Below are 22139 nucleotides of genomic sequence, written 5' to 3' on the forward strand. Positions count from 1 at the left end.
TATAATTTGTGGGCCATACAAAATTATCAACTTAAAAATTGGCCTGCTATATTTGGTCAAACACATAATTAACTCACCCCTAATGCCTTGGCAGGGCAAGACCAAATGATTTCTCAGGCCTTATGCAGCCCTTGGGCCAGACGTTCCCTACTGCTGATCTACACCAACATAAGCCATAAGCCTCTTCATTCTGGCACTCCAAGTCCTTCACAGTTTGGCCCAACCTCACCTTTCCTATCTTATGTTTTACAGCCCTCGTCTTTCTTTCATTCTTGTACTATGTTCAGTTTCACCATTTAGCACTCTTGCTTAGAGTGAGAATCTTGATTTTACCACTTTCTACCTGTATGACCACTGGGAAAGTTATTTAACCTCTCTGAATCTCAGTTTCCTCAGCTGCCAGAAATAAATATGTAGAGATTTGAAAAATGAGTTATTGCACCTGCCTTTGTCCAGACTTAGGTTCAAACCATTCCTTTTGCCAGAACAACATTCCCCCCATTGCCAGCACTTCAGAGCTCACTCTCTCTCACATTCCCTTCAGCGTCAGCATTAGCCACTCTCTTGCCTGCCTCTCTTTGCACGTGGTGCTGTCACTGTGCTGTATCCCAGCCTGCCTTATAGGAGTTCTCTCTGATATATTTCTTAAAACCCATTCCTCTCCATCTAAGAAAAGCCATCCCTTCTCTCAGGCCAAAAAACCTAGGAGCATTCTTGTGGGCCTCTGCTTCTCCACACACTACCCCATCTCCATTTGCTTGAGTTCAAAAATAGGCCCACATCTCCTCTTTTCTCCTTGTCTGCACTATCACTGTAATCCAAAATACCTTCATCTGTGGCTGGATCATTACAATAGCCTCCCGACCAAAGTCCCTGCTTTCACTCTTTACTCCACACTCTATTCTTCATAGAGCAGCCCGAGTAATTGTCTTAAATGTAAATCAGATAATGTTATTCCCTGGATTAAACTCCCCCAGAGGCTTCCTGTAACTCTTATGATAACATTTAAATACATCCTTATGACTTCATGGCCTTCTATGACCAAGACCCTGCCTGCATCTCCAGCGTCACTTCCTGCCACTGCTGTCCTAGTTCACTCCAGCCGTGCCGTCCTGGTCTCCATCCCTGGAACATGCCCACATCATTCCCACCTCCTGAGTTTCGGATGAGCTCTTCTCCCTGTCTGGAATGCTCTTCCCTTGGCTCTTCACTGGCTCGCTCCTTGCCATCCAGGTCTCAGTTCAGAGATCACCTCCTTGGGGGGACATTCCTTGACACCACATCTAAAATAGCTTTGCTGCTGGACCGGTTTGGCTCAGTGGATAGAGCGTCGGCCTGCGGACTCAGGGGTCCCAGGTTCGATTCCGGTCAGGGGCATATACCTTGGTTGCGGGCACGTCCCCACTGGGGGGCATGCAGGAGGCAGCTGATAGATCTCTCTCGTTGATGTTTCTGGCTCTCTATCCCTCTCCCTTCTTCTCTGTGAAAAATCAATAAAATATATTTTTTAAAAAAATAAAATAAAATAGCTTTGCCTGTCTCCCTCATTGTTATCATCTATCACAGCATTATATCTCACTTTTTCATAATACTTGTCACTATTTGAATTGTCCTCTTTAGAGTTTACATGTATATATATATATATATAGATATAGATATAGATATAGATATAGATATAGATATAGATATAGATATAGATAGATATAGATATAGATATTTTAAAGTAAATTACAGAGGTAGAAGAAGTAATTCCTAGAAGAAAGGGGCTTAGGAAACAAGTTATAGACATAAAGGAGGGGCCATTGGAGCTTGGGAGTGAGGAAGCTAGTGATAATGTGTCTGGAGAGTGAGGGGGGGTGGGGGTGGGGAGGGCAGGAAGAGGGTGAGGGGAGGGAAAGGCATGGGCGTGCTCCAGGGAGGGAGAGCACCGAGTTGTCCTTTTCTTATTCCTCCTCTATCCCATGAGAACTTCACGTCCCAGCTCCCTCTTTCCAGCAAAGGGCCTTAGGAGAACGGCCTGTTGGATGACTTCTATTTGGGGGCAAGGCATCCAAGTCATCTCTTGAGCTGTCAGAAACCAGCCAAAGCCAAGCCCAGGGCTCTGCCTCTGGGACCTGCAGCGGGCCCAGGCGTGTTTATCTTGGAGAGGGCTGGATAGAAGGCAGATCAGGACCTTCCAAGACTGAAACACCATCAGCTCAGTTCCAGAACCTCAACTACCTGAAGCAGGCGGAGGTGGGTGGGGAGGCTCCTGTTGTTGTTTCAGCTCCAGCCAAAGAAGAACACTTGGATTCCAGCCCTTTAAGAGCACAGGGCAGTTTCCCGAGTTCACGGAAGCCTGGCGGCTGACCCGTTAGAGGTGAGGCAGAGCTTGGCACTGGAAGGCCCGTCCACTGGAAAATGTCTCCCCCCCGAGAGACATCCTTCCCCACAGGCATCCTGGCTCAGCGCCAAGCTCCAGGATTGCTCATGAGGAGGCAGCCTGACACTCGCCTAATGATTATGGAATGAATTCTCTTTGATTCCAACGAGAGCGAGTTTGAAATTTAGATTCCAAGTGGATGCTGTGGATCAGAAGGTGACTTGCAGCCTTCCACAGAACCAACAGCCACATGGGGACCGCAGACATGGCAGCTTGGCCACACTCCCCTTTCACTGTGGAATTCTATAACGGAATGTGTCAATGCACACATTCCATTCCCGTAAACTATTCAGGACAACAACCGAAAGATCTAGTCGGGTAAGAGGCTCACAGGCCGAATGTGAAGAGTCTAAATAGACCAGAGATGGCGAACCTATGACACGCGTGTCAGAGGTGACACGCGAACTCATCTTTTTGGTTGATTTTTCTTTGTTAAATGGCATTTAAATATATAAAATAAATATCAAAAATATAAGTCTTTGTTTTACTATGGTTGCAAATATCAAAACATTTCTGTATGTGACACAGCACCAGAGTTAAGTTAGGGTTTTTCAAAATGCTGACACGCCGAGCTCAAAAGGTTCGCCATCACTGAAATAGACTCTGTTGATGGGCAAATATGACCACAAGGGAGATTTCAGTTCCAGAAGGCATCACGTTTGGGGATTTTCCTCTGCAGAGTAAACATGCAGCAGCCTTTCTTCATCTCACAGAGCAGAGGGTTTCTCAATCGTCCTTCCCACGGCCGTCAGTGAACCCATTAGGCAAATCTGACGCGACACACGCTCACAGAAAACCCTTGCTTCCCACGGCCTCCCTGCTCACGGTCCGCACGCCACCCACACACTGCACTGCCTCTCACCACTGAGCGTCCCGTCCTCCATCATCTCCGGACCTCGGCACGTGCCGTTCCCTCTGCCTACATCCCTCTCTGTCCAGACACAGTTAGGTCCCTCGGCTCCACACTCCCCTCGTGCCTGGTGCTACCCCAGCATCCCACTCCATTGTAATTGCTTGTTTAACTGTCTGCTCTCCCCATAGACATTGCGGGGGCAGCAACCATATCTGCCTCTGAATCCCCAGACAGTTCCTGGCACGAAGTAGAAAGAGGAAATGGACTCATCAAATCAGACTTTGCCAATCTGAAGGATCTGTGTGTTTCCTTAAAAGCCCGGAATACCCTAATTTAGGGCCTAAGATATGAAGACGGCAGACGAGCGGAGGGGGTGTGAGAAAGCTGCCTCTGAGGCTGGGAAGGCCTGTGCCCCTCCTTCCTTTCTCTTCAGCTGACCCGGTTCCTGGACTTAGGAGCAAAATCCATGAACTGGTTTTTTTTTTGCTGACCACAGTAACAGAAGAGACTATAAATTCCGCCTTCCATCTGGTTCTTCATGGTCCAAGAAAATACAGCCATTTCAAACTCCAGGGAGATGAGCACTCAGATCATGAAAGCGTAAACCTAACCGTCATGGAATCTGACTCAAGAACCAAAGTGAAGAAAGCATCACTTATTCTGTCAGCATCGATGCCCAGGTGGCCCTCGAAGGGGCTGAGCTTGATGTTTTCCCACGGTGACTTTCCTCTCTGGTCTTCAAAGCCGTCCTGCCTGATGCAACAGCTGGTCCTTGCTTCTTTCTTTCTTTCTAGTGGCGCCAACGTGCTCCTTGTCATCAGCACTTCACTGTGTGGGCTGAGGGGGAAGCTGGCCTTCCGATGGGAGCACTTTCACATCTGTCCTCATCCGCTGTCCAAAACTGGCTGCTACTTCAAGGCAAGGGTGACGGGTTTGCTTTTTCATGGCTTATGTTAAAACCAGCGTTGACTGAGACTTGCTGGTGAGAGATAAAATAAGAATGGACTCCTCCTAAACCTAAAAACGTCAGGCATGCTCAGGAGTCGGCCAGATTTCATTCCCCTGGTCATGGCACTCCTCTGCTCCTGGCAGGAAAAAAATGGGGCAACGGTTCTGAAAAGTCGCCCCTAGGCTGATCTCCTGGTATTTGGAGTCCAACCAGAGAAGGGAATTTTCAGAACTGCTGGCAACACCAGCTCTGGAGAGATTTGACAGCCAGTTTGAAATCTTCAGCCAATTTGGACCAGCATCTGGACCCTCAGAACATTTCTGAACCTGCTCTGAGATCCTTTTGAAGTTTACCCAACTTGGATAAACCTTCTGGGAAGCTGGGGCCAGCAACAAGACTTCTTTGGAAGTCCCTCTGGATGTGCCCTGTTGCTTTCTTACAGGGCCGCCCACCCAGGACGAGAGGCCTGAAAAGTAGAGAATGAGAAGCTTGAGATGGAATCCTATATAATAAAAGCCTAATATGCTAAGTGTCCAGTTGTCCAGTGACAGGTCATCCTTTCAACCAATCAAAGTGTAATATACTAATGATATGCTAAGGCCGCTCAACCGCTTGCTATGATGTGCACTGACCACCAGGGGGCAGACACTCTGACTGGTAAGTTAAGGGGACTGAGCAAGACAGGCCAGACATGCGCTGGAGCCCTCCTGCGGCCCCTCCCTGGCCCTGATCATGCACTGGTAGGGTCCCTCGGCCTGGCCTGCACCCTATCTCAATCCGGGACCTCTGGAGGGATGTTGGGGAGCTGGTTTCAGCCTGATCCCACAGGCCACTCCCCTCAGGAGGGCGCCAGACGCAGGGCTCACAGCTGGCAAGCACTGCTGTGGTGTGAGCCTCTTCTGAACAGGATTGATTTTGGGTGTGAGCCTGTGGAAGGCAGAGTGGGGCCAGGATGAGCGGGAGCAGCAGGTAGGAGCTGCAGGTGGTGTTGGACTGCGGGTTTCGGCTGATCCCCGCAGGCCACCCAGAGGGACCCCATTAGTGCACAAATTCATGCACCGGGCCTCTAGTGTTTCTACAATATTCAACTTGCTATCTTTCTTTTTCTCTCTAGCCTTTTTACATACGGAGGAGACAGGAGATAGATCACCAGACTCCCAGCAGACTTTGAGGACCATAAGCTTAGATCTGATTGTGGCCTGCCCACGACCACTTTATACTGATGCAGCCTGTTTCTGAAGGCCTAGGCTAAGCTGTCTGGGAAAGCATCACATGTTAGGTTAACCAAGGATGCCATTTGCAGTCCAGGAGAGCTGGTGACAGGGCCATACATCAGTACAGGCAGGAGGTTTCACCTCATTTCCCAGAGAAGCATTCCCTGGTTGCCTAGGCCAGGGGCTGGAGCCAATCTTCCCTCCTGTTTCACAGGCTTTTGAATCACAGAATTACTGGAGCAGCAAGAAGAAACTGTACTTGGAGGTGCTGCCAGGCAGACGAACAGCCTTCAGCATTGGGTGGCATTTCCCAAGGTGCAACCTGCCTTAGCTTTGGGTCACACTCAAGAAATGAAAAGGGTAGGTGAGGTACCAACCACTGTTTTCTTTAGAAAAGCAACTAGGGAGGGGCCTTTCTGAGCTGGGGTCGGGGTCTTCAATCCTGCTTTTGGCTCACTAATAGGGAGAGGCCAAGTGATGCCCCTTTTCTGACTCTGAGAAGTGTGCTGTGAGGGACAGGACACAAGACCAGAGGACCAACGGGCGGTTCAGAAGCAGCTGGAGAGGAGAGCTGAGCTGGACAGCAGCATTCCACAACTCCACTGGCTTGGCCACAGACGATGAGGGAAATGCCCTTTTTGACTCTGGAACCAAATGACCGAGGAGGAGGAGGGGGAGAGCAGCTGCAACACCAGAGAAACCCCACTGAAAGTGAGACTACAAATGGTTTTTATTTTTTATTTATTGATAAAAAAATATCAATAGCAATTAAAAACTCAGAACATTCACAACCCATCACAGAGTCTTATAAGTTTTAGCCATTTGTTCCCCATGGAGTCCTTCATCTAACGGAGATGGTGATGTCAGCCAAAAGGCCCCTTCATGCTTTTCATGGGTGGGTACTGCTGCTCCATTGGCATGGCCCCAAAGCAGTCCGAGGGGTTACAGTGGCCAGTCTTGCCCGGCTGGCCCATGGGGCCTGGCGGGCCAGGGATGCCGGGAATGCCTTGTTGGCCCATCGGTCCAGTTGCACCCATCTTGCCATACCCTGGAGGACCTTGAGGACCTGGAGAGGGAAGTCAGAAAAGGAAAATCAGGAGGCCCAGACTACAGGAAAGAAGAATGTCTGTGCTCAGAAACACCTTACATTTGATGAATGCTTCTCAGGTTATAACACGTTCTCATGAGACCCGACCGGACCCTTACATTAATCTAACAACAACAATACTATTGGCTGGTTTTACTGAGAGCTTCCATGCATCAGGCCCAAGGCCGAGTGCTTTTCATGCATTATTCATTGAATCTTCACAGCAGTTCCGTGAAAAAGGAGCTATTATCTCGTCTTGTGGATGCGGACACGGGCGCAGAGAGGTTGCACACGTGGCAAGCGATGAAGCTGGGTCTTGGTGCCAGGTCGTCAGGCTGTAGTCGCTCTCTTTTAGGCTACACTGCCTGGCTGACGTGACCCTGTCAAGGTCATGTAGCCCAGCAGGACGTGAACTAGCACTCCCTGGCCCCACCGCATCTGACTCTTCCTCTGCGTCCTGCTACCCCAATTTAGGACTTGAGGGCAGGCACTGGCCCTTCACTCCCCCGCACACAGGCCCTAGCAGAGTGCCTTACACACAGTCACATGAGGCAAATGTTGGTGGATAGGCCTGTAGCTATCTGAGGGGCCACACAGCTGTGTTATAGAAGGAGCGTGAAGAAAGGAGAGCTCAGATGCGCATGATTCCTGGTCTGAAAGGCTGGCTTTTCCTACCTGGGGGACCCGGGAGACCATTTTCTCCTGCGATGCCAACACCAATGTCCCCCTTTTCACCTTTGGTACCGGGCAATCCTGGGACAAGAGAAATAAAATAAGAAGTCCTATCCCTGAGCAGAAAAATGACACACCCAGTCAGATTATTAGAAATGCACACATACAGGTGAATACATTCCCAACAGACCTCATACAGCTCTCACGTGTGCCCCAGAGAACCGCGTGTGCACTTTGGGACCAGAGGGCAGCTCTACCTCTCATTCCTGGCAGGCCTTGCCGTCCCTCTCTGCCGATTTGACCGGGGAGCCCAGGTGCCCCTGGAGAGCCTGGCCGGCCGGGAGCACCATCCTTCCCTGGAGGCCCTGGTCTGCCGGGAGCTGCCGCCACCTCCATGGGGAACTGAATCCTGGAGGTGTAGTAAGCCATCCTCTCTGTAAGAAAGGACAGGGACAGGTCGCAGGGCGCCCCGGGGGCTCAGGATGGCCGCAGATGCTGCAGACAGGCCCTGGGCATGGCGTCCAGAGACGCCTTTCTTCAGAGGGACGTCAGAGCGAGGGACCTGGGGTTGATCTCTGGTCTCCCGTGTCGGGGCCTCCACCCTGCTTCCCACTGTGCTCCTTCTGAAGCACGGATCCAATGAAAACGTCTCTTTCCCAACACCTTTCATTGGTTCGCCGCTGGCCTCAGACTGAAGGCCGGCTCCTTGCTTGGCATTCAAGGTCTGCGCCCTGATCACAATGCACAGCCCCTGGAGGGCAGGGCCCCTAGCATATCAGCGCTGGACGAGCAAATGAACAGGAAACAAAGGCTTAGAATGAAGCCACCCAGCCATCTTACAGTTGCTGCTCGCCCCACTATTCTGAGCTCCCTGCAGGCAGACTCGTTTGATGTCAATTTTCTTGTCTGTCTCCTTTGCTCCAGTGGGGGCTTGGGGAGGGCGCGAGGGAATCGTGTTATCTCTGAACAGAGCAGGTGACAAGGAACATCTGAAGTCTCACTGAACACAACCTTGTAGGTGGGGGGGGGGGGGTGTGAGTGGGGGGCAGGATATTGAGCTTTAGGAAGAGGAGGCCAGGGCAGGGCGGAGAAGCAGGTTGGAAGGGCCAGCGGCACCCACTGCCACCCAGCGGCTGCCAATTACCATCAAACATTTTAATGATCTCTTGTCTGATGAATCGCTTGATTTCATCGTAATTCACCATGTCTCCCTGAGAAAAGAGAAGAAAACCTGCCTCAGTTATACTTCCAAGCTTGGTGCTCTCTCCCTGGGGGTAGATTTTATGGAAATAAGGAATGGGGGGAAGCAAAGGTCCCAGGAGCCGCCCACAGATACTTCATCCTAAACCCCCCTGAAATGGTCCAAAACATTGTGTGCATCAGTGCATTTTTCTGGGGAGAGGGTCCCCAACCCCCCACCCTCCCACACACAGTTAAGAGCCACTCGTATGGGAGTCATGCGCTTTCCTGCAGGATGTCAGCAGGCGGTTCTAAAATGGTCCATGCTCTACCCTGAATGCCCAGAGAGTGTCCGCGGCTGCCAGTCTCTCCTTACCATGGAACCAGGCACCCCAGGCAATCCGGGGCTCCCCACAGGCCCTGGAGATCCAGGGTGGCCTCTCTCTCCTGCAGGACCCGGTGGCCCCACAGGCCCCATGGAGCCACTCTTGCCGGGCCCACCAGGCATGCCAGCTCTTCCCTTCTCTCCTGCCTGGCCCTTCTGTCCGGAAGGTCCAGGGTCACCCTGCAAGGACAGGAAGTCCCAGTCCAGCACTGCCAAGTAGTCCCAAGACTACCTCACGATGCCCCACTCTCCATCCTTCAGCCAGGCCGCCGGCATCTGCCTCTGGACTGTGGCCACAGCATCCTGACAGATTGCTCACTTCACTGCCCCAGGACAGTCCTTCTAGAAGACGGTCCTCATGGTGCGACTCCCTGCTTGAACCTTCTGCCAGTTCCCAGCTGCCCTCTGAATAAAGACCTCATTCCGTGGCCAGGCTTTCGGGACCCTTCATGGTGCGGTTCTGATCTCCTCTTCTGCAGCCTCATCTCCCTGCCCTTGCACCTCCCTCCAGACCTCAGCAGTTATCATTCTCTGATGCGGCCACACTGTCTGAGTCCTCCCCGCCTGAATGCCCTCCCCCTCCTTTCTACCCAGTGCCCTCCCCAACCCAGCTGATGTTCCTGTTTTCCTGTGCAGCCCCCCTGACTCCCAAGCTGAGCTGGTGCTCTCTCCCTCTGATCCCACAGTGCGGGGTCTAATTTTCAGTAAAACCTGCCATGCTCTAGAGCAGGGGTCCTCAAGCTACGGCCCGTGGGCCAAATGCAAATACAAATATTGTATTTGTTCCCATTTTGTTTTTTTACTTCAAAATAAGATATGTGCAGTGTGCATAGGAATTTGTTCATAGTTTTTTTTTAAACTATAGTCCGGCCCTCCAACGGTCTGAGGGACAGTGAACTGGCCCCCTGTTTAAAAAGTTTGAGGACCCCTGCTCTAGAGTGTGACGGGACTGAGTGAGCACCTGGCCAGGAATGGAAGCAAGATCAAGCAGATGCTTGCAGAATGAATGAATGAATCAATCAATTGATTAATCAAATCAATGAGTGAATGAATTTGGAATTTCCGTTCCCCCAATCATAGCTGAGAACCTCGAAAAAGCCCCATCTTGGAAGTTTTCAGAGATGAGGTTGCTCCAAGTTCCGTCCATGATGTTTTCCTGTCCACTGGCCTTTCTGTGTCTCCCCTCCACGGCTAAAGCCACAGCTGGGAGTCAGGCTTCACCAACTAGTGAGCTTCTCTCAAACCCAGCCTGTGTCCGCTCACCTTTGGGCCCGGGGGTCCATAGAGTCCCTGTTTTCCAGGGGGTCCCTAGAGGAAATCAAAAGTCAAAGGTCAAGTCTTTGCAGCCAAGCCACCCAGGGGAGGCAACACTCTGAAAGGGCCCTCCCACTGCCTCGGGCCCCTGCGCTGTCCGGCGGGGCTCAGTGTGAGAAATGATGACAGCCTCCCTGATAACAGAAGGGCTGACAGCTGGAAAGGAGACCAGTGTCCCCCAGAGCACGGCCTGAGATGATTATGTTGGCTGGGTCCCTTGTCACAGACAAAAAGAGGTGAGAAGTCAGCATGAAAGGGCCAATCTGTGGCATATTGGAGGGCCTGGCAGGGACTGGTGCCCAGGAGATGTTTGTTCGGAGTTTATTATTCTTATTGACTCTTTTTGACCAGGTTCACAGTTTTTAAAAAATAGTGAAAAACAAGTCTCGCTCTCATCCTCATCACCTAGTCTCCCCCCCCCCCCCCCCCCGCCCCCTCTGCCCAGAGCAGCAAGGGCACGTTTCCTACACATCTGTCCAGAGAACACTTGCATGAAGAATGGTTACTGAAAGCACAAAGGGGCCAGGGTAAGGCGAGGAGCAAGCAGCAGCATTCCCGCGGGGACAGGACAAGCCCAGGACAACAGTACCTCTTTGCCAGCTGCTCCATCCGCACCAGGCTCACCCTGGGAAGTGAGAGCAATAAAGATGTGATGAGTGCCAACTTCCCTTGATGTCACATGCCTCACCTTGCCCACTGGGCATGTCCAACCCCCATTCCACCAATGGGTCCTGCTCCTACCCCTTCCCCTCGGACATGCTGGGCACAGGCCCGGAAACTTAGACCTCACCCCGCACTCGGGCCTTGTCCCCGAGCCCCACACTGACAGCTCCAGGCTGCCCCCTGACTGAGCCCAATGAAGGAGGAGCCGGCTGCAGCTCCCTGCTCTTTGCTTGAGATCCCACATCTCACACACTCTCTGGCTCGGAGTGTAAGTTAGATGTTTGCTGAACGAAGGTGTGAACCAGAGATCTGGTCAGGTGAGCCTGCTCCCTCCCCGGGACAGGAGAGGCTGCCTCCTGGGCCCCGCCCACCGCTTCTGGAAGATGCTGGGGAAGAGCAATCTGTGCTTGCAAGGCAACCAGGCAGACTCATCCCGGATCTTGGAAGCTCCTGGGCCTGTGGGCAGGGGCGGTGGAGGGCTGACAGGAATCAGAGTGAGTGGGAGGTGAGACTTGGTCCTCCTGGCACATGGGCTGACCGATCACCTCTGCTGGAGTCAGACACCCCATCCCAGGCCGCCAGTCCCAGGGCCATTGCTATGCTCCCCACGTTGGTGGGAAGTGCCCTGACCTGGGGGCTCAGGGGCCTGGGTTCCTGTCTCAGCTCCACCCACTGACTTTTCATCCCCGAGACTGACAACCAGTCCCACCTGATGGGTTTCACCTGCCTGGAACCTTTAAAAGAGGGAGTATTGTTGCCCTGGCCAGTGTTGCTAGGTGGTTAGAGTGTCAGCCTATGAACCGAAGGGTTGAGGGTTCGACTCCGGTTACCAAGTTTTCTGTGGTTACCAAAAGCTCCCCCGGAGAGGGGCAGGGCGGATCAGGGGCCAAGTGTCCCCTGCCGGACATCTGGTCGAGGGATCTCTACAGGCGGTATTGTGCACTGTCAGGGCAGCGGTCTAGTGTGCAGTGGGCACAGCGCTGGCTGCTGAGCTTGTCCCTTCTTCCAAATATGATGTGATCCTCAGGCACAAGCTCTACGCTGCCATTTTCCATGCAAACAGCTTCCCCTTCCCCGGAGACCCCAGACGTGCAGTGCTGCGCTCAACCAGCCAGGCCAGCTGGCTCTTTCCCTGGGGCTGTGCGTGAAGAGGGGGGGGTCTTACCGGGGGGCCAGGGTGTCCAGGTGGGCCAGGCTCGCCCGGAAAGCCTGCAAGGCCTCTTTCTCCAGTGGCTCCCTGGTCTCCTTTCTGGCCCTGGAGAAAAGGAAGGAGGGTGGTAAGAGGAGAGGAGAGACGGCAAGATGAACTCCACAGAGCTGGGGCAGATGCTCTGTGCCAGGGACCATGCCTGAACTTGAGACAGGGCCTGGAGTGGCTCCAACCCTCTCCAAAGGCCTTCCCTTCCACCGATGCCGTTTGGGAGGCCTCCGGAGGCAAGAGAGGCTGACCAAGACAGGAGAGGGTTGGGGCAAACTGTTCTCCCCTCCCCCCAGCTCCCCTGAAAGGAGCCCACAGCAGAACAGGGCCCAGTTCCTGGGAGGGCGAGATGAGGGCGCCTGTCACTCACCACTGCAGAGATCCCCGCTGGGCCGGGCTGGCCTGGAGGCCCCGGTGGTCCCTAACGAGAGACAAAGGCCATGGGTTGGAAAGAGTCTCCAGTAACAAGGGTCCCAGGGAGGTGTGGAGGGACCGGCAGCGGAGCCAAGCCCTAAACCTCGCCCTAAGCCCTCCTTCCCTTCAGTCTGGCACTTGAGCTTCTGCCAGAAGATTTGTGCCCAAGCTGAGGCCTGAGGGTCCCCAAGCTCACAGGACCCTCATGCCTGCCGCACAGGGAGTGGTACCTCTGGGGCTGTGCTGAGGGGATGAGCTGGCACCCAGAACCAGTGCAGATGGCAGGCCTGAGGGCCTGGGTGTCTTCAGACACCCCCCCCCCCACCCTGCCCCTTGTGTGCTGTGGGAGGAGCAAAGAGCAGGAGCTGGGTGTCTGGTCTGCGCAGCAGGGAGTGAAGGGCAGGGGCTCAGCACAGCCCCAGCCTCCCTGGTCTCCTAGAGACTCAGACCCCAAGGAGCGCTCCTGCCCTGCCTGGGCTGGCCCCTGCCCCAGTGCCCTCCCCCATCTCCTGCACCTTCCGAAGGCACAGCTCCAAGGCCACCTCAGAGCCGCACAGAGCCACCCAGGGCTCCCAGGGTACACGCATCTCTCAGAGCACGTCCCTCCACACTGCAGATGGAACATTCCAGAGGCCTGGTCTGCCCTACCCATCTGAATGCTCCAGGAATGTCCTGGGCCCGGCACACAGCCGGGGCAGGTGGACAGGTGAGAAGAGGAACCCTGCGCCCCTCTTGTCGCCCCTCTTGCCCCAGCCCCTGAGCCAGTCTCCAGTGGGGACACATCCAGAGGGTGTGACTCCTTCTTTCATCTGTAACATGAGGGGGGACTGAGCTAGACCTGAGGTCCCCAGGTGGGGGCCCGGGACCCCTTGCGACCTGTACAAATAGTGCGGAAGACCTGAGAGTTCTGTTTTTCGGTCATGAGCTATTTTTAACATTTCCCAAAGCCTGTAACCACGCAGCCAGCCACAGCAGGGCTGAGATAAGATGCCAGTGTGTTGATTCGCTTTTCTCTGGAACCCCACCAGCTTGCGCCCTCACACTGATCAAAGGCGCCCATTGGCAGTTCTCTGTGTTACCGATGAGTAGACGGAAAATCCATTATTACTTAATATTCTCTCCAGGTCGCCTATCTCAGTACATGCACCGCCCACTCACCCGGCTACCAGACACAGGCGTGCCCTTGATGGCTGTCTTTCTGCTGCTCCTGCCTCCCACCCCATGCAGGTCCTCGGCCCAGCCCGAGACACACACCAGGTCTGTGCACTGCTACCCCCCTCCCTCTCCCCTGCCCCCCTCCACGGCCACCAGCCACGTCTCCCAAGCCTCCCAGGGATCTCCGCTTCCATTTGCTCCCCGCCCCTCCCCCACCCCAAGCCCGCCCCTCCCAGGTCCTCCACCATCCACCTGCGTCACATCTTCTCCAAACTCAGCTTCACTCACACCCCCCGAACTCCCCTCCAGCCATGGTGATGTTGGGCTCCCCAAATATGCCCAGCTCCCCCCTGCCTCAGGCTCTGCATCACCTGCTCCCTTCTCCTCCCCTCCCCCACCCCTGACCTGGATGCTCTTCCCCAAACTGCTGGACAACTGGCTCCTTCTCCTCAAAAATTCCTCTAAAGTCTCCTCCCAGTCGCTCCCCGGCACATCACACACTTCCGAGTTAACCTGTGTGCTGCGCCCGCTTCCTCACTACCTTAGTCCAAGGCCGGGAACAGTGCCTGGCGTGCAGCAGATGCTCAGTAATTATTTGTTGAATAACTGAATGATCTTTGTTTGATAAGTAGATTCGGCCCTAGCTGGTTTGGCTCAGTGGATAGAGCATCGGCCTGCGGACTGAAGGGACCTGGGTTTGATTCCGGTCAAGGGCACATGCCCGCGTTGTGGGCTCATTCCCCAGTAGGGGATGTGCAGGAGGCAGCCAATCAATGATGCTCTCTAATCATTGATGTTTCTATCTCTCTCTCCCTCTCCCTTCCTCTCTAAAATCAATAAAAACATATTTTTAAAAAAAGATAATTAGATTCGAAATGTACCCAGAAAACAAGAAAATGGCAAAAGGCCTGGGAACCACTGGACTGGGTGAGCCCAAAGCCCCTCATGGCTCCAGGCGCTGGGGCTGCTCCTGCGCTCAGTTCTTTGGGGTCATCGCCAGCTTGTGCACACCCTCCCCCTGCCCCCGCCCCCCACCCCCACCCCCCAGCTCCAACAGAATCCCCACTCTCATGAGGCAGAGACAACCCAGTTAACTCACAGCATGGCCAGGGGGGCCGGGTCTTCCCTGGGGTCCCATGGCACCAGGCTCACCCTGCAGGAGCCAGAAAAAAGAAGAAACAACAGAAGCAGAATTACACACACGGGGCTGGAGGGGGAGAGGGCTGAGCAGAGCAGGTGGAACACCAGTGCTCCCAGGAGCCCAGCTGAGCCCTGGCCTCCAGGCCTAAGCCTTCCAGGGCCGAGGCCCCAGCCCTGCCCGCGAGGATGGTGGAGAGAGAAAGCAGAGTCCCAGCCAGAGAAGGCCAAGCCCTGCCCTTTTAGGCTAATGACCCAACAGCCTATAGAAGGGGAACCAGGCGCAACCCTTCAGAGGAGGGAGAAAGTCAAGATGTGCCCTATTGGGCCAAACCTCCCCCAGAAAGGGGAGGAGAGGAGGCAGCCACGCTGCTAGTGAGCGAAGTGGCCGCATCCGGATCAGCAGAGAAAAGAGGCTGTCCGAAGGCAGCGTGCATCGATCCCAGCCCTCACCTCAGCTCCGGGCCGGCCACTGCTGCCGGGGGGACCGGGCTTTCCACAGTCGCCCTAAAAGAGAGAGAGGAGCTCACCAGACCGCCACTTGGCTCCCCCCACACGAGAGGGATCCACCACAGGCCCCGCTCTGGCCCAGGCCCTCTGACGCCCTCAGGCTGGTGGGTCGGCCAGACACCAGCGGCCTCAGGAGGCTTGGATGCCGGGATGGCATCTCGGGCAAGGATCAGCGCTATGTCTACTCTGGCTGGGGCCAGGCTTTCACTGCTCAGCCCTTACCTTTGGTCCCGGGAGGCCAGGATGTCCTGTTTTCCCCTTGAAACCCTAGAAGAAAAGCAGGGAGCTGCACATCCCCGCCTCCACCAGAGGCCTCGTCCCATCCTCTTTCCTCAGGTTAACACTCCCCCCACACACACACCAAAGCAGAGCTGCACCGGGTCAGCGGTGGCACCTCCCCGCTCCTCCCTGAAGCTCCACTTACCGGGGGTCCCATGAGTCCAGGTGGGCCAGCGGGACCGGGTTCTCCCTAGGGAGAGAGATGGGGGCATTGAGGCAGGGGCATTGTCTAGCTTGTACCCAGCTCACTCACCAAGGTCTTCTCCCTTCTCCAGCCCCTCCCCCACCCCCCCCCCCCCCCCGCCCCAGGATGGAGGGAAGTCCTAGGGGGCAGAGGAAAGACTAAGCCAGGCTCAGCCTCTGACTGGCCATGGCCCCTGCATGAACCCCGCCCCCTCTCGGGACCTCAGTTTTCTGTCTTTTGGGTACAGATGGGGATCGATCTGGAGGCTCTGCTCATTGCCATGGCTTCAGCCCTTTCAGATTCCCCAGCAAAATCAAAGACCTTGCTCAAGTCCTTCCATGCAACCTGGTTCTTCCGTGGGTTAACCCATCCACTCACAGGCTGGGAACCTTGGCGCCAGCCAGTAGGAGCTGTTGACCTGGCCAGAGTCCAGGTCCCTTATGCCATTGTGGTCACTCAGGCCACCCTGCTTGTGCAGGCTCCAAGCTAGACCTGGGGTCCCAGCCAGGGGGCTCTGGACCCCTTGCGACCTATAAAAATAGTGCTCAGGACCTGAGGGTTCTGTGTCTTTGGTTGTCTGAGTTTCTGGATAGGAATTTACTCACTCCCCTTTGGGGAGGTCTAGCTCAGCCAAGCTGGCCACGGCTACCAGGGTGAGACCCAGGGAGGCGGGGTGCAGGGAGAGGCAGACCAAGGGACGGCATGGGCTCCCCCTGACAGAGGTGTGTGGGGGGCCACTTCAGTCCCTTCATCAGGGTTCCCTGGACTTTGGCTCTTGGAGAAGGAAGGGGTGCCCTCCCCGGCGCATCATCTCACCCTGAAGCCAGGCTTGCCGTCCTTCCCGTCCAGACCATCCAGGCCGGCAGGGCCCTGGAAACAGGAAACGGGCATTTCTACAGCCTGCCCGGACTCTCCAGCCTCGCCGCCCTCACCCAGCTCCCAGCCCTACCAAACACACGCACACACCCCCGTGCACACGCACACATCACCCACGCCTGTCAGGCTAAGGGGGCACGCGCTCACCTGGATCCCGGGAGGCCCTGGTGGCCCAGGGGGGCCAGGCATGCCTGATGGGCCTCGCATCCCTTCGCTGCCCTGGAAACAAAGTGAGCAGAGCCTCATCCCAGGCTGGAGACAAGGCCCTGGGCCACATGCTCGGGGACTACTGGAGGCCAGGACAGCTGGCTTCTAAGCCAGCTCTGCTCTGGACCAAGTAGATACACTCCACACAGCACTCCCCCAGGAGGATCTGTCTCATCTGCAGAGCATTCCTCGCTGCTCCACGGAAGGGACAGAGCCCGCGAAGTCTAGCGTCTTCTCCAAGGTTGACCAGGGGCTGGCATGGTGGGTGCTCAGCAGCACGTGCTGACTGAGGCGCTCAGTTCGCACCGTCCCAACGAGGCACCAAGCACTACTCAGCCTCTGATTCTCCCCGGTGAGCAAGGGGTGGCCCCTGTCCTCCAGGAGCTCACAGTCCCGTGAGGGTCACAGGCTCACAATCAGAGCAACGCAACAGTCCACGCGCTCTGTGGGGAAAGGGGCCATAGGGGCTCAGAAGAGGGAGGGGCTCACTCCGGCCCGGGTGAGTCACAGAAGTGTCACCAGATGCCGACTCTGCCTGGTGTCTGAGGCCTGGCAGGCGGCGGAGGAGGAAAGGGCACGTCGACGGGAGCTTCAGAGAAGCAGAAGGAAGGATTTGGAAGTGGTTGCACGCCTGGCCTAGCCAAGGGTGTCTGGGGAGCCCATGTGATGGGTGGAGGAGGAGGCTGGGGAAGTTAGAGCCTGGTGGCCGTGCTCCACATTATTAAAAAGACCCGTGATTTCCATGGAGCTCCCGTCGCGCAATCGGTTAGCGCGCGGTACTTATAAAAAGACCCGTGATTTCCAAACGGCACTTCTCAGAGTCCTGGGGGTTCCTGGAGGGCCTCGGAGCTAAGGGCACAAAGTGGGGGGGTCCAGAGGGTGGGATTCCAGGACCCCCTTCCCTTGCCTTAGCCAGAGAAGCTCCACTTGAATCTATTTTATAGATCAAGGGTCCACATGAGCTTCTATGTGATGACAAGGCTCTAGACAGCGGTTCTCAACCTGTGGGTCGCGACCCCTTTGGCGGTCGAACGAACCTTTCACAGGGGTCGCCTAAGACCATCCTGCATATCAGATACTTACATGACGATTCATAACAGTAGCAACATGACAGTGATGAAGTAGCAACGAAAATAATTTTATGGTTGGGTCACAACATGAGGAGCTGCAGTTAAAGGGCCAGAAGGTGGAGAACCCTGCGCTAGGACTACAGTTTCAAAATAGGGGAGTGATGACAACAGACCATTTGAATTAGAGCGTTTACGGGAGAAGGGGCCAGACAGGCATCTTGGCGAGGAGGGCTGCTGCACCCCAGCGAGGAGAGGGTGGCTGCCCTGGAGCAGTGGCTATGGGGGTGGCCAAGGGGAAGGAATGCAGTTAGACATCCCTGGGGTGGGGTGAGGTGGAGGGAGAAGAGCTCTGGGTGGCAGTGCAATGCCACCACCCACCAGGAGGGGTCAGCACAGCCCCAGAAAAATGTCCGCTCCCCTGGGACTCGGGAATGGAACCCCTGGCCAGATTGTCCGCAATGACCATCGAAGGCTAGCAGGCAGCCCGGGAACAGAGGCAGCACAGAGGGCTCCGGCAGTGGCTGCCAATCAGGTCCCTCAGAAGGGAGGGAGGTGGCCCCACCACGGCCTTGCCCATGCTGGTGGGCCCTGGTTCTGGGAAGCAGCCTGGGGGCTCTCTGGGCCGGGAGGGAAGTCTCAGCTTTGCCTCTAATCTGCTGCGTACCCCTGGCATGCCCTGGCCTCTCTGGGCCTCATTTCTTTACCCGGACAGTGAGTAGAGCAAGGGAGCCCGCTGTACGTCATCCCAGCTGTGCTGTGTGGACTCCCCCTGACCCGAGCGCTCAGTCAATGCTGGGCCTCTTACACCTCCAGCTGTCACATCTGAGAAGCCCAGAAATGGGGCCGAGACAGGAGCGTCAGCCTCGCAGACCAGGGCAGTTTAGCAAGCCAAACCCGGGGCAGCCAGCATGGGGCTCCCCCGATGGCTGCCCCTTCCCACCCTTGTCACCAAGTCACACTGCACCTTTGGCAACAACACCTCCAGGTGAGTTTCTTCCTGCTGGTATCAGACCCAGAAGGAAAGTGCCCGGAGTTCCCCCTGCTGTGGCGCTGGGGCTCCCGGTGCCAGCACACTTCCTCCTTCCCCCAACTCCTCCCCCTCGCAGGAGACGAAACTGGCCTAGGCCATCCAGGCACACCCTAGTCACCCCCCTCTCACTGTACCTCTCTGCCTTCTCCCCCCTACCCCCCTCCCATCAGGCAGAGACCTCCTGCAGAGGCTGGCGGGTCTACTGGCCCATCCTAGGAGCCCACTGGTTTGCCCGGGGCCTTGCTGCTAGTATGGCCCTGTTGCTAGGGCCATCCTGGAGGTCCTTTCCCCACCCTGGATGTAATGGAGGCGGTTCTTGAATTCCCAAAGGCTTGATGCTGGGGGTGAAACGGGGGTGTGGGAGCTGAACGACTCGGATCTGTGACTGTGGCCAACTTGGAGTCCAGCTCACCTTTTCAGCTTGGGGGCCGGGTGGGCCAGGCGCTCCTGCTTTGCCTGGGAATCCAGGGGGACCCTATATCAACAAAGGAGCAGATTGGAATGAATGTGGGCTGGAGGGGGAGCTCCCTCCTTCTTCCTGCTGCGTGTGCCCCACTGTTGTAGATGCTTTCTAGAAACACCACCCAGGAGCTTTGCGTCCGGCCGGCCTGCTGGGCTGGGGCCCACCCAGGAGGCCCTGATCTCCAGGTCGAGGCTCCTGGAATCAGGCCTGGCCACCCAGGCTGCCTCCCCCCGCCCCCCCCCACCCCGCCCCCGTTCCTCTTCCCTCCCCTCCACAGGCCCGTCCAGCCGAGCCTGGCCGGCCAGCCTGCCCTTCCAGATGGAATCACATCAGACAGAGCTGCTTCGCGTCCTCACTCACCGGCGGCCCAGGAAAGCCCGGCTGGCCTTGAAACCCCTGCGGGAAGAAGCAAGGGACAGTTTGCTGGGCTGCCCTTCTCTCCCACCTGGCCACTAGGTGGAAAGAGTGACAGGGAGATGTTGCTTCTAGACATGGGCCTTGCCCTCTACTCTGCCCAAGATGGCCAGCAGGCGAGGCTCTGGGCATGAGGTGGGAGGTGACAGCTCCAGATGGATGGGGGCTGGGAGGCTACAGCTGGCCACCCCTCCACACATGAAGGTGACCACCAAGGAGAGGACCAAGCCTCTGCCCTGCCCTGCCCCCCACCCCCACCCCTCCACTGTGGTCAGAATGGCTAGCCGGGCCCTAGTTGCCACTCACCTGGTCGCCCTTCTCACCGGAGCTCCCTTGGGGTCCTCGCTCTCCTCGGGGACCCTGTCACCACAGAGAACAATGCAGATGGAACTCAATCTTCCTGCCCCCAGACCCCAGGGCAGGACCAGACCTAGGCCCTGATCCCCAGGTCCACATCTCCCCACCCCTCCCTTACTCACCGCTGGGCCCGGGGAACCTGGGAGGCCTTCAGATCCTGGTGGGCCCTGGGGACACAAAGGAGTAAAATCAGTCCCTCTGACGGGAGGAGGTGGCCATCAGGGGACGGGCAGGGGATGTGGTGGGAGGCCCTCTGAGCCGACAGGATTCCCCACCCCCCACCCTGCACCCCCGGTCTGCTCAGGCTTCCCCTCTTGCCTGAGCTACTGGACTAGCTCTTAACCAGCCCTGCCCCTCACTTGGCTCACAGCCAGCAACTGGCTGCCATCTCCTCCAGCCCGGCTGGGGTTAGAACACTCTCTTGCTTCAAAACGTTGCATGGCTCCCCTCTGCCAACTGAAGGAGGAGCACAGTTTCCACCAATGCCGTTTGGAGGCCGTCTGTGACCTGGTACCCGCCACCTCTCCCTTTCTTATCTCCCGCCCTGCTTGGTCAGCCCACTGTTCCCTGAACACACTGCCCATCTACACCCTGGGCCTTTGCACACGGTACCCACTACCCACAATGCCCTCCGTTTCCGGACCCCTTCCAGGCCTCTCAAATCATTAGATCATTAAATGGCGCAAAGCTGTTCCTTCAGTGCTCCCGGCCCCGGCCTCTCCCTCTGGGGTTCCCCAGGACAGAAACCTCGTGACCCTCCCCCACTCCATTCAGGGCTGAGCTCAAAGGCCACCTCCTCAGAGAGGCCTCCCTGACCGTCCCTGTTAACAGCGCTCTGCACGCCACTGCAGCCCTCACCCGTTTTCTCCATCAGGTCTCTCATGATGCGTATGTGTTTGTCTATTCCTCTATAGTCTGCCTCCCCCGCCCCCCGAAATGTGAGCCCTAGGAAGTCAGGGGACAGAACTGGCTGTTTCATTCACCACAGCATCTTCAGGGCCTGGCGCCCAGCAGGCCCACAAGTTCTTGAATAAATGCACAGCGCGGTGGGCGGCTGCACCCACCGGGGCCTCGCTGACATGTGTGAGGTTCGAATGCAGGCTGCACCCTAACTCACTAACTAGCTGCGGGACCCTGGTGAGCCACACCGTCTCGCCAGCCTCAGCGTCCTCATCTGACAGCAGCCCGGCTCCTGCACTCAGCCAGGGCCTGGCTCTGCAGAGGGTGGCTCCAGGCTGCGGCGAGGGGTAGGGGGGGTGGGGGGGACCGACCAGGGGGCTGAGCTGGGTCTAGATCCCAGCCTGGGCCTCCCAGGCCGCCCACCCCGGTAAGCCTGCCTCTGCTGGATGCGGGTGGGAGGCGTCTTCTGTCAGCTGACTCCCGGTGCCCCTCCCCTGGGCAGGCGGCCATTGGCTCCATGAACCCTGCTGGCATTCTCCTCCCAGCTCTGGCCTCCGCAGCCACCAGCCTGTGCTGACTGCTTGAGATGCAGCTGGAGTGACTCAGGGGACAGGGAAGCAGGGGTCAGCCCTCCCCCCCAGGCTTCTGGGAAAATCTCTGGTGGCGGCGGTGGAGGCAGGGCCCGGGCCGGCTCTCTGAAGCCCTGCGCCTGCCCCCGCGCTGAGCTGCGACTCAGACTCACCGATTCTCCCTTCTCTCCCGAGGGTCCAGCGTAGCCCCGCTCTCCCTTGATGCCCTGACAAGCGAGCAGAGAGAGAGGAATTAGCCCCGCGGCCTGCCGTCACCGCACTAATGCGAGGGGCGGAGACCGCAGCTGGTACACAGACGCGGGGAGGAGAGGTGGGCTGCGGGGGGTGGCCCTCGGTGGAAAGGGGGGACAGGCCCACCCAGTGGGCTCCGGTATGGGGTGGCGGCTCCGTGCTGACCCTCCGATTATCTCAACACCCCACCCCAGGAGCAGATCTGTCTGGCCGGGGCTCAGCCTCTCAGGGTCCTCTGAGAGCCTGGGTGTGCAGTGACTGCAGCGGGTCCCCAAAGGGAAGGGAAGGGACAAGCCTACACCCCAGGGGCTTTCAGCAGCGGCTGTGCCTGGATGGCCGGGCAGAGCACGGGCTGCAGTGCTGGGGAAGGAAGGAGCCTGCTCCGC

At 56.6% G+C, this 22139-nt stretch overlaps 1 protein-coding gene across 7 annotated transcripts in view; it reads right to left on the minus strand.

Annotated features, from left to right (window-relative positions):
• Positions 1-6150: 6150 nt before the first annotated feature.
• Positions 6151-22139, minus strand: part of COL16A1 (collagen type XVI alpha 1 chain) — a 48036-nt gene continuing 32047 nt past the window's right edge. For all 7 annotated transcript variants that reach the window (XM_036349614.1, XM_036349619.1, XM_036349615.1 and 4 more), the window contains 20 exons: positions 21675-21728; positions 20155-20199; positions 19982-20035; positions 19622-19657; positions 19211-19273; positions 16639-16710; positions 16432-16485; positions 15577-15621; positions 15375-15419; positions 15096-15149; positions 14605-14658; positions 12307-12357; positions 11904-11993; positions 10665-10700; positions 10025-10069; positions 8753-8941; positions 8342-8408; positions 7455-7631; positions 7201-7278; positions 6151-6504 (listed from right to left, as the gene is read on the minus strand). In XM_036349614.1, coding sequence (XP_036205507.1) covers positions 6302-6504; positions 7201-7278; positions 7455-7631; positions 8342-8408; positions 8753-8941; positions 10025-10069; positions 10665-10700; positions 11904-11993; positions 12307-12357; positions 14605-14658; positions 15096-15149; positions 15375-15419; positions 15577-15621; positions 16432-16485; positions 16639-16710; positions 19211-19273; positions 19622-19657; positions 19982-20035; positions 20155-20199; positions 21675-21728 — 1512 coding nt within the window. In that variant the 3' untranslated portion in view covers positions 6151-6301. The remainder of the gene's footprint in view (positions 6505-7200; positions 7279-7454; positions 7632-8341; positions 8409-8752; positions 8942-10024; positions 10070-10664; positions 10701-11903; positions 11994-12306; positions 12358-14604; positions 14659-15095; positions 15150-15374; positions 15420-15576; positions 15622-16431; positions 16486-16638; positions 16711-19210; positions 19274-19621; positions 19658-19981; positions 20036-20154; positions 20200-21674; positions 21729-22139) is intronic.

This window comes from Myotis myotis, unplaced genomic scaffold (assembly GCF_014108235.1).
Source record: "Myotis myotis isolate mMyoMyo1 unplaced genomic scaffold, mMyoMyo1.p scaffold_m19_p_2, whole genome shotgun sequence".
Classification (NCBI taxonomy): Eukaryota; Metazoa; Chordata; class Mammalia; order Chiroptera; family Vespertilionidae; genus Myotis; species Myotis myotis.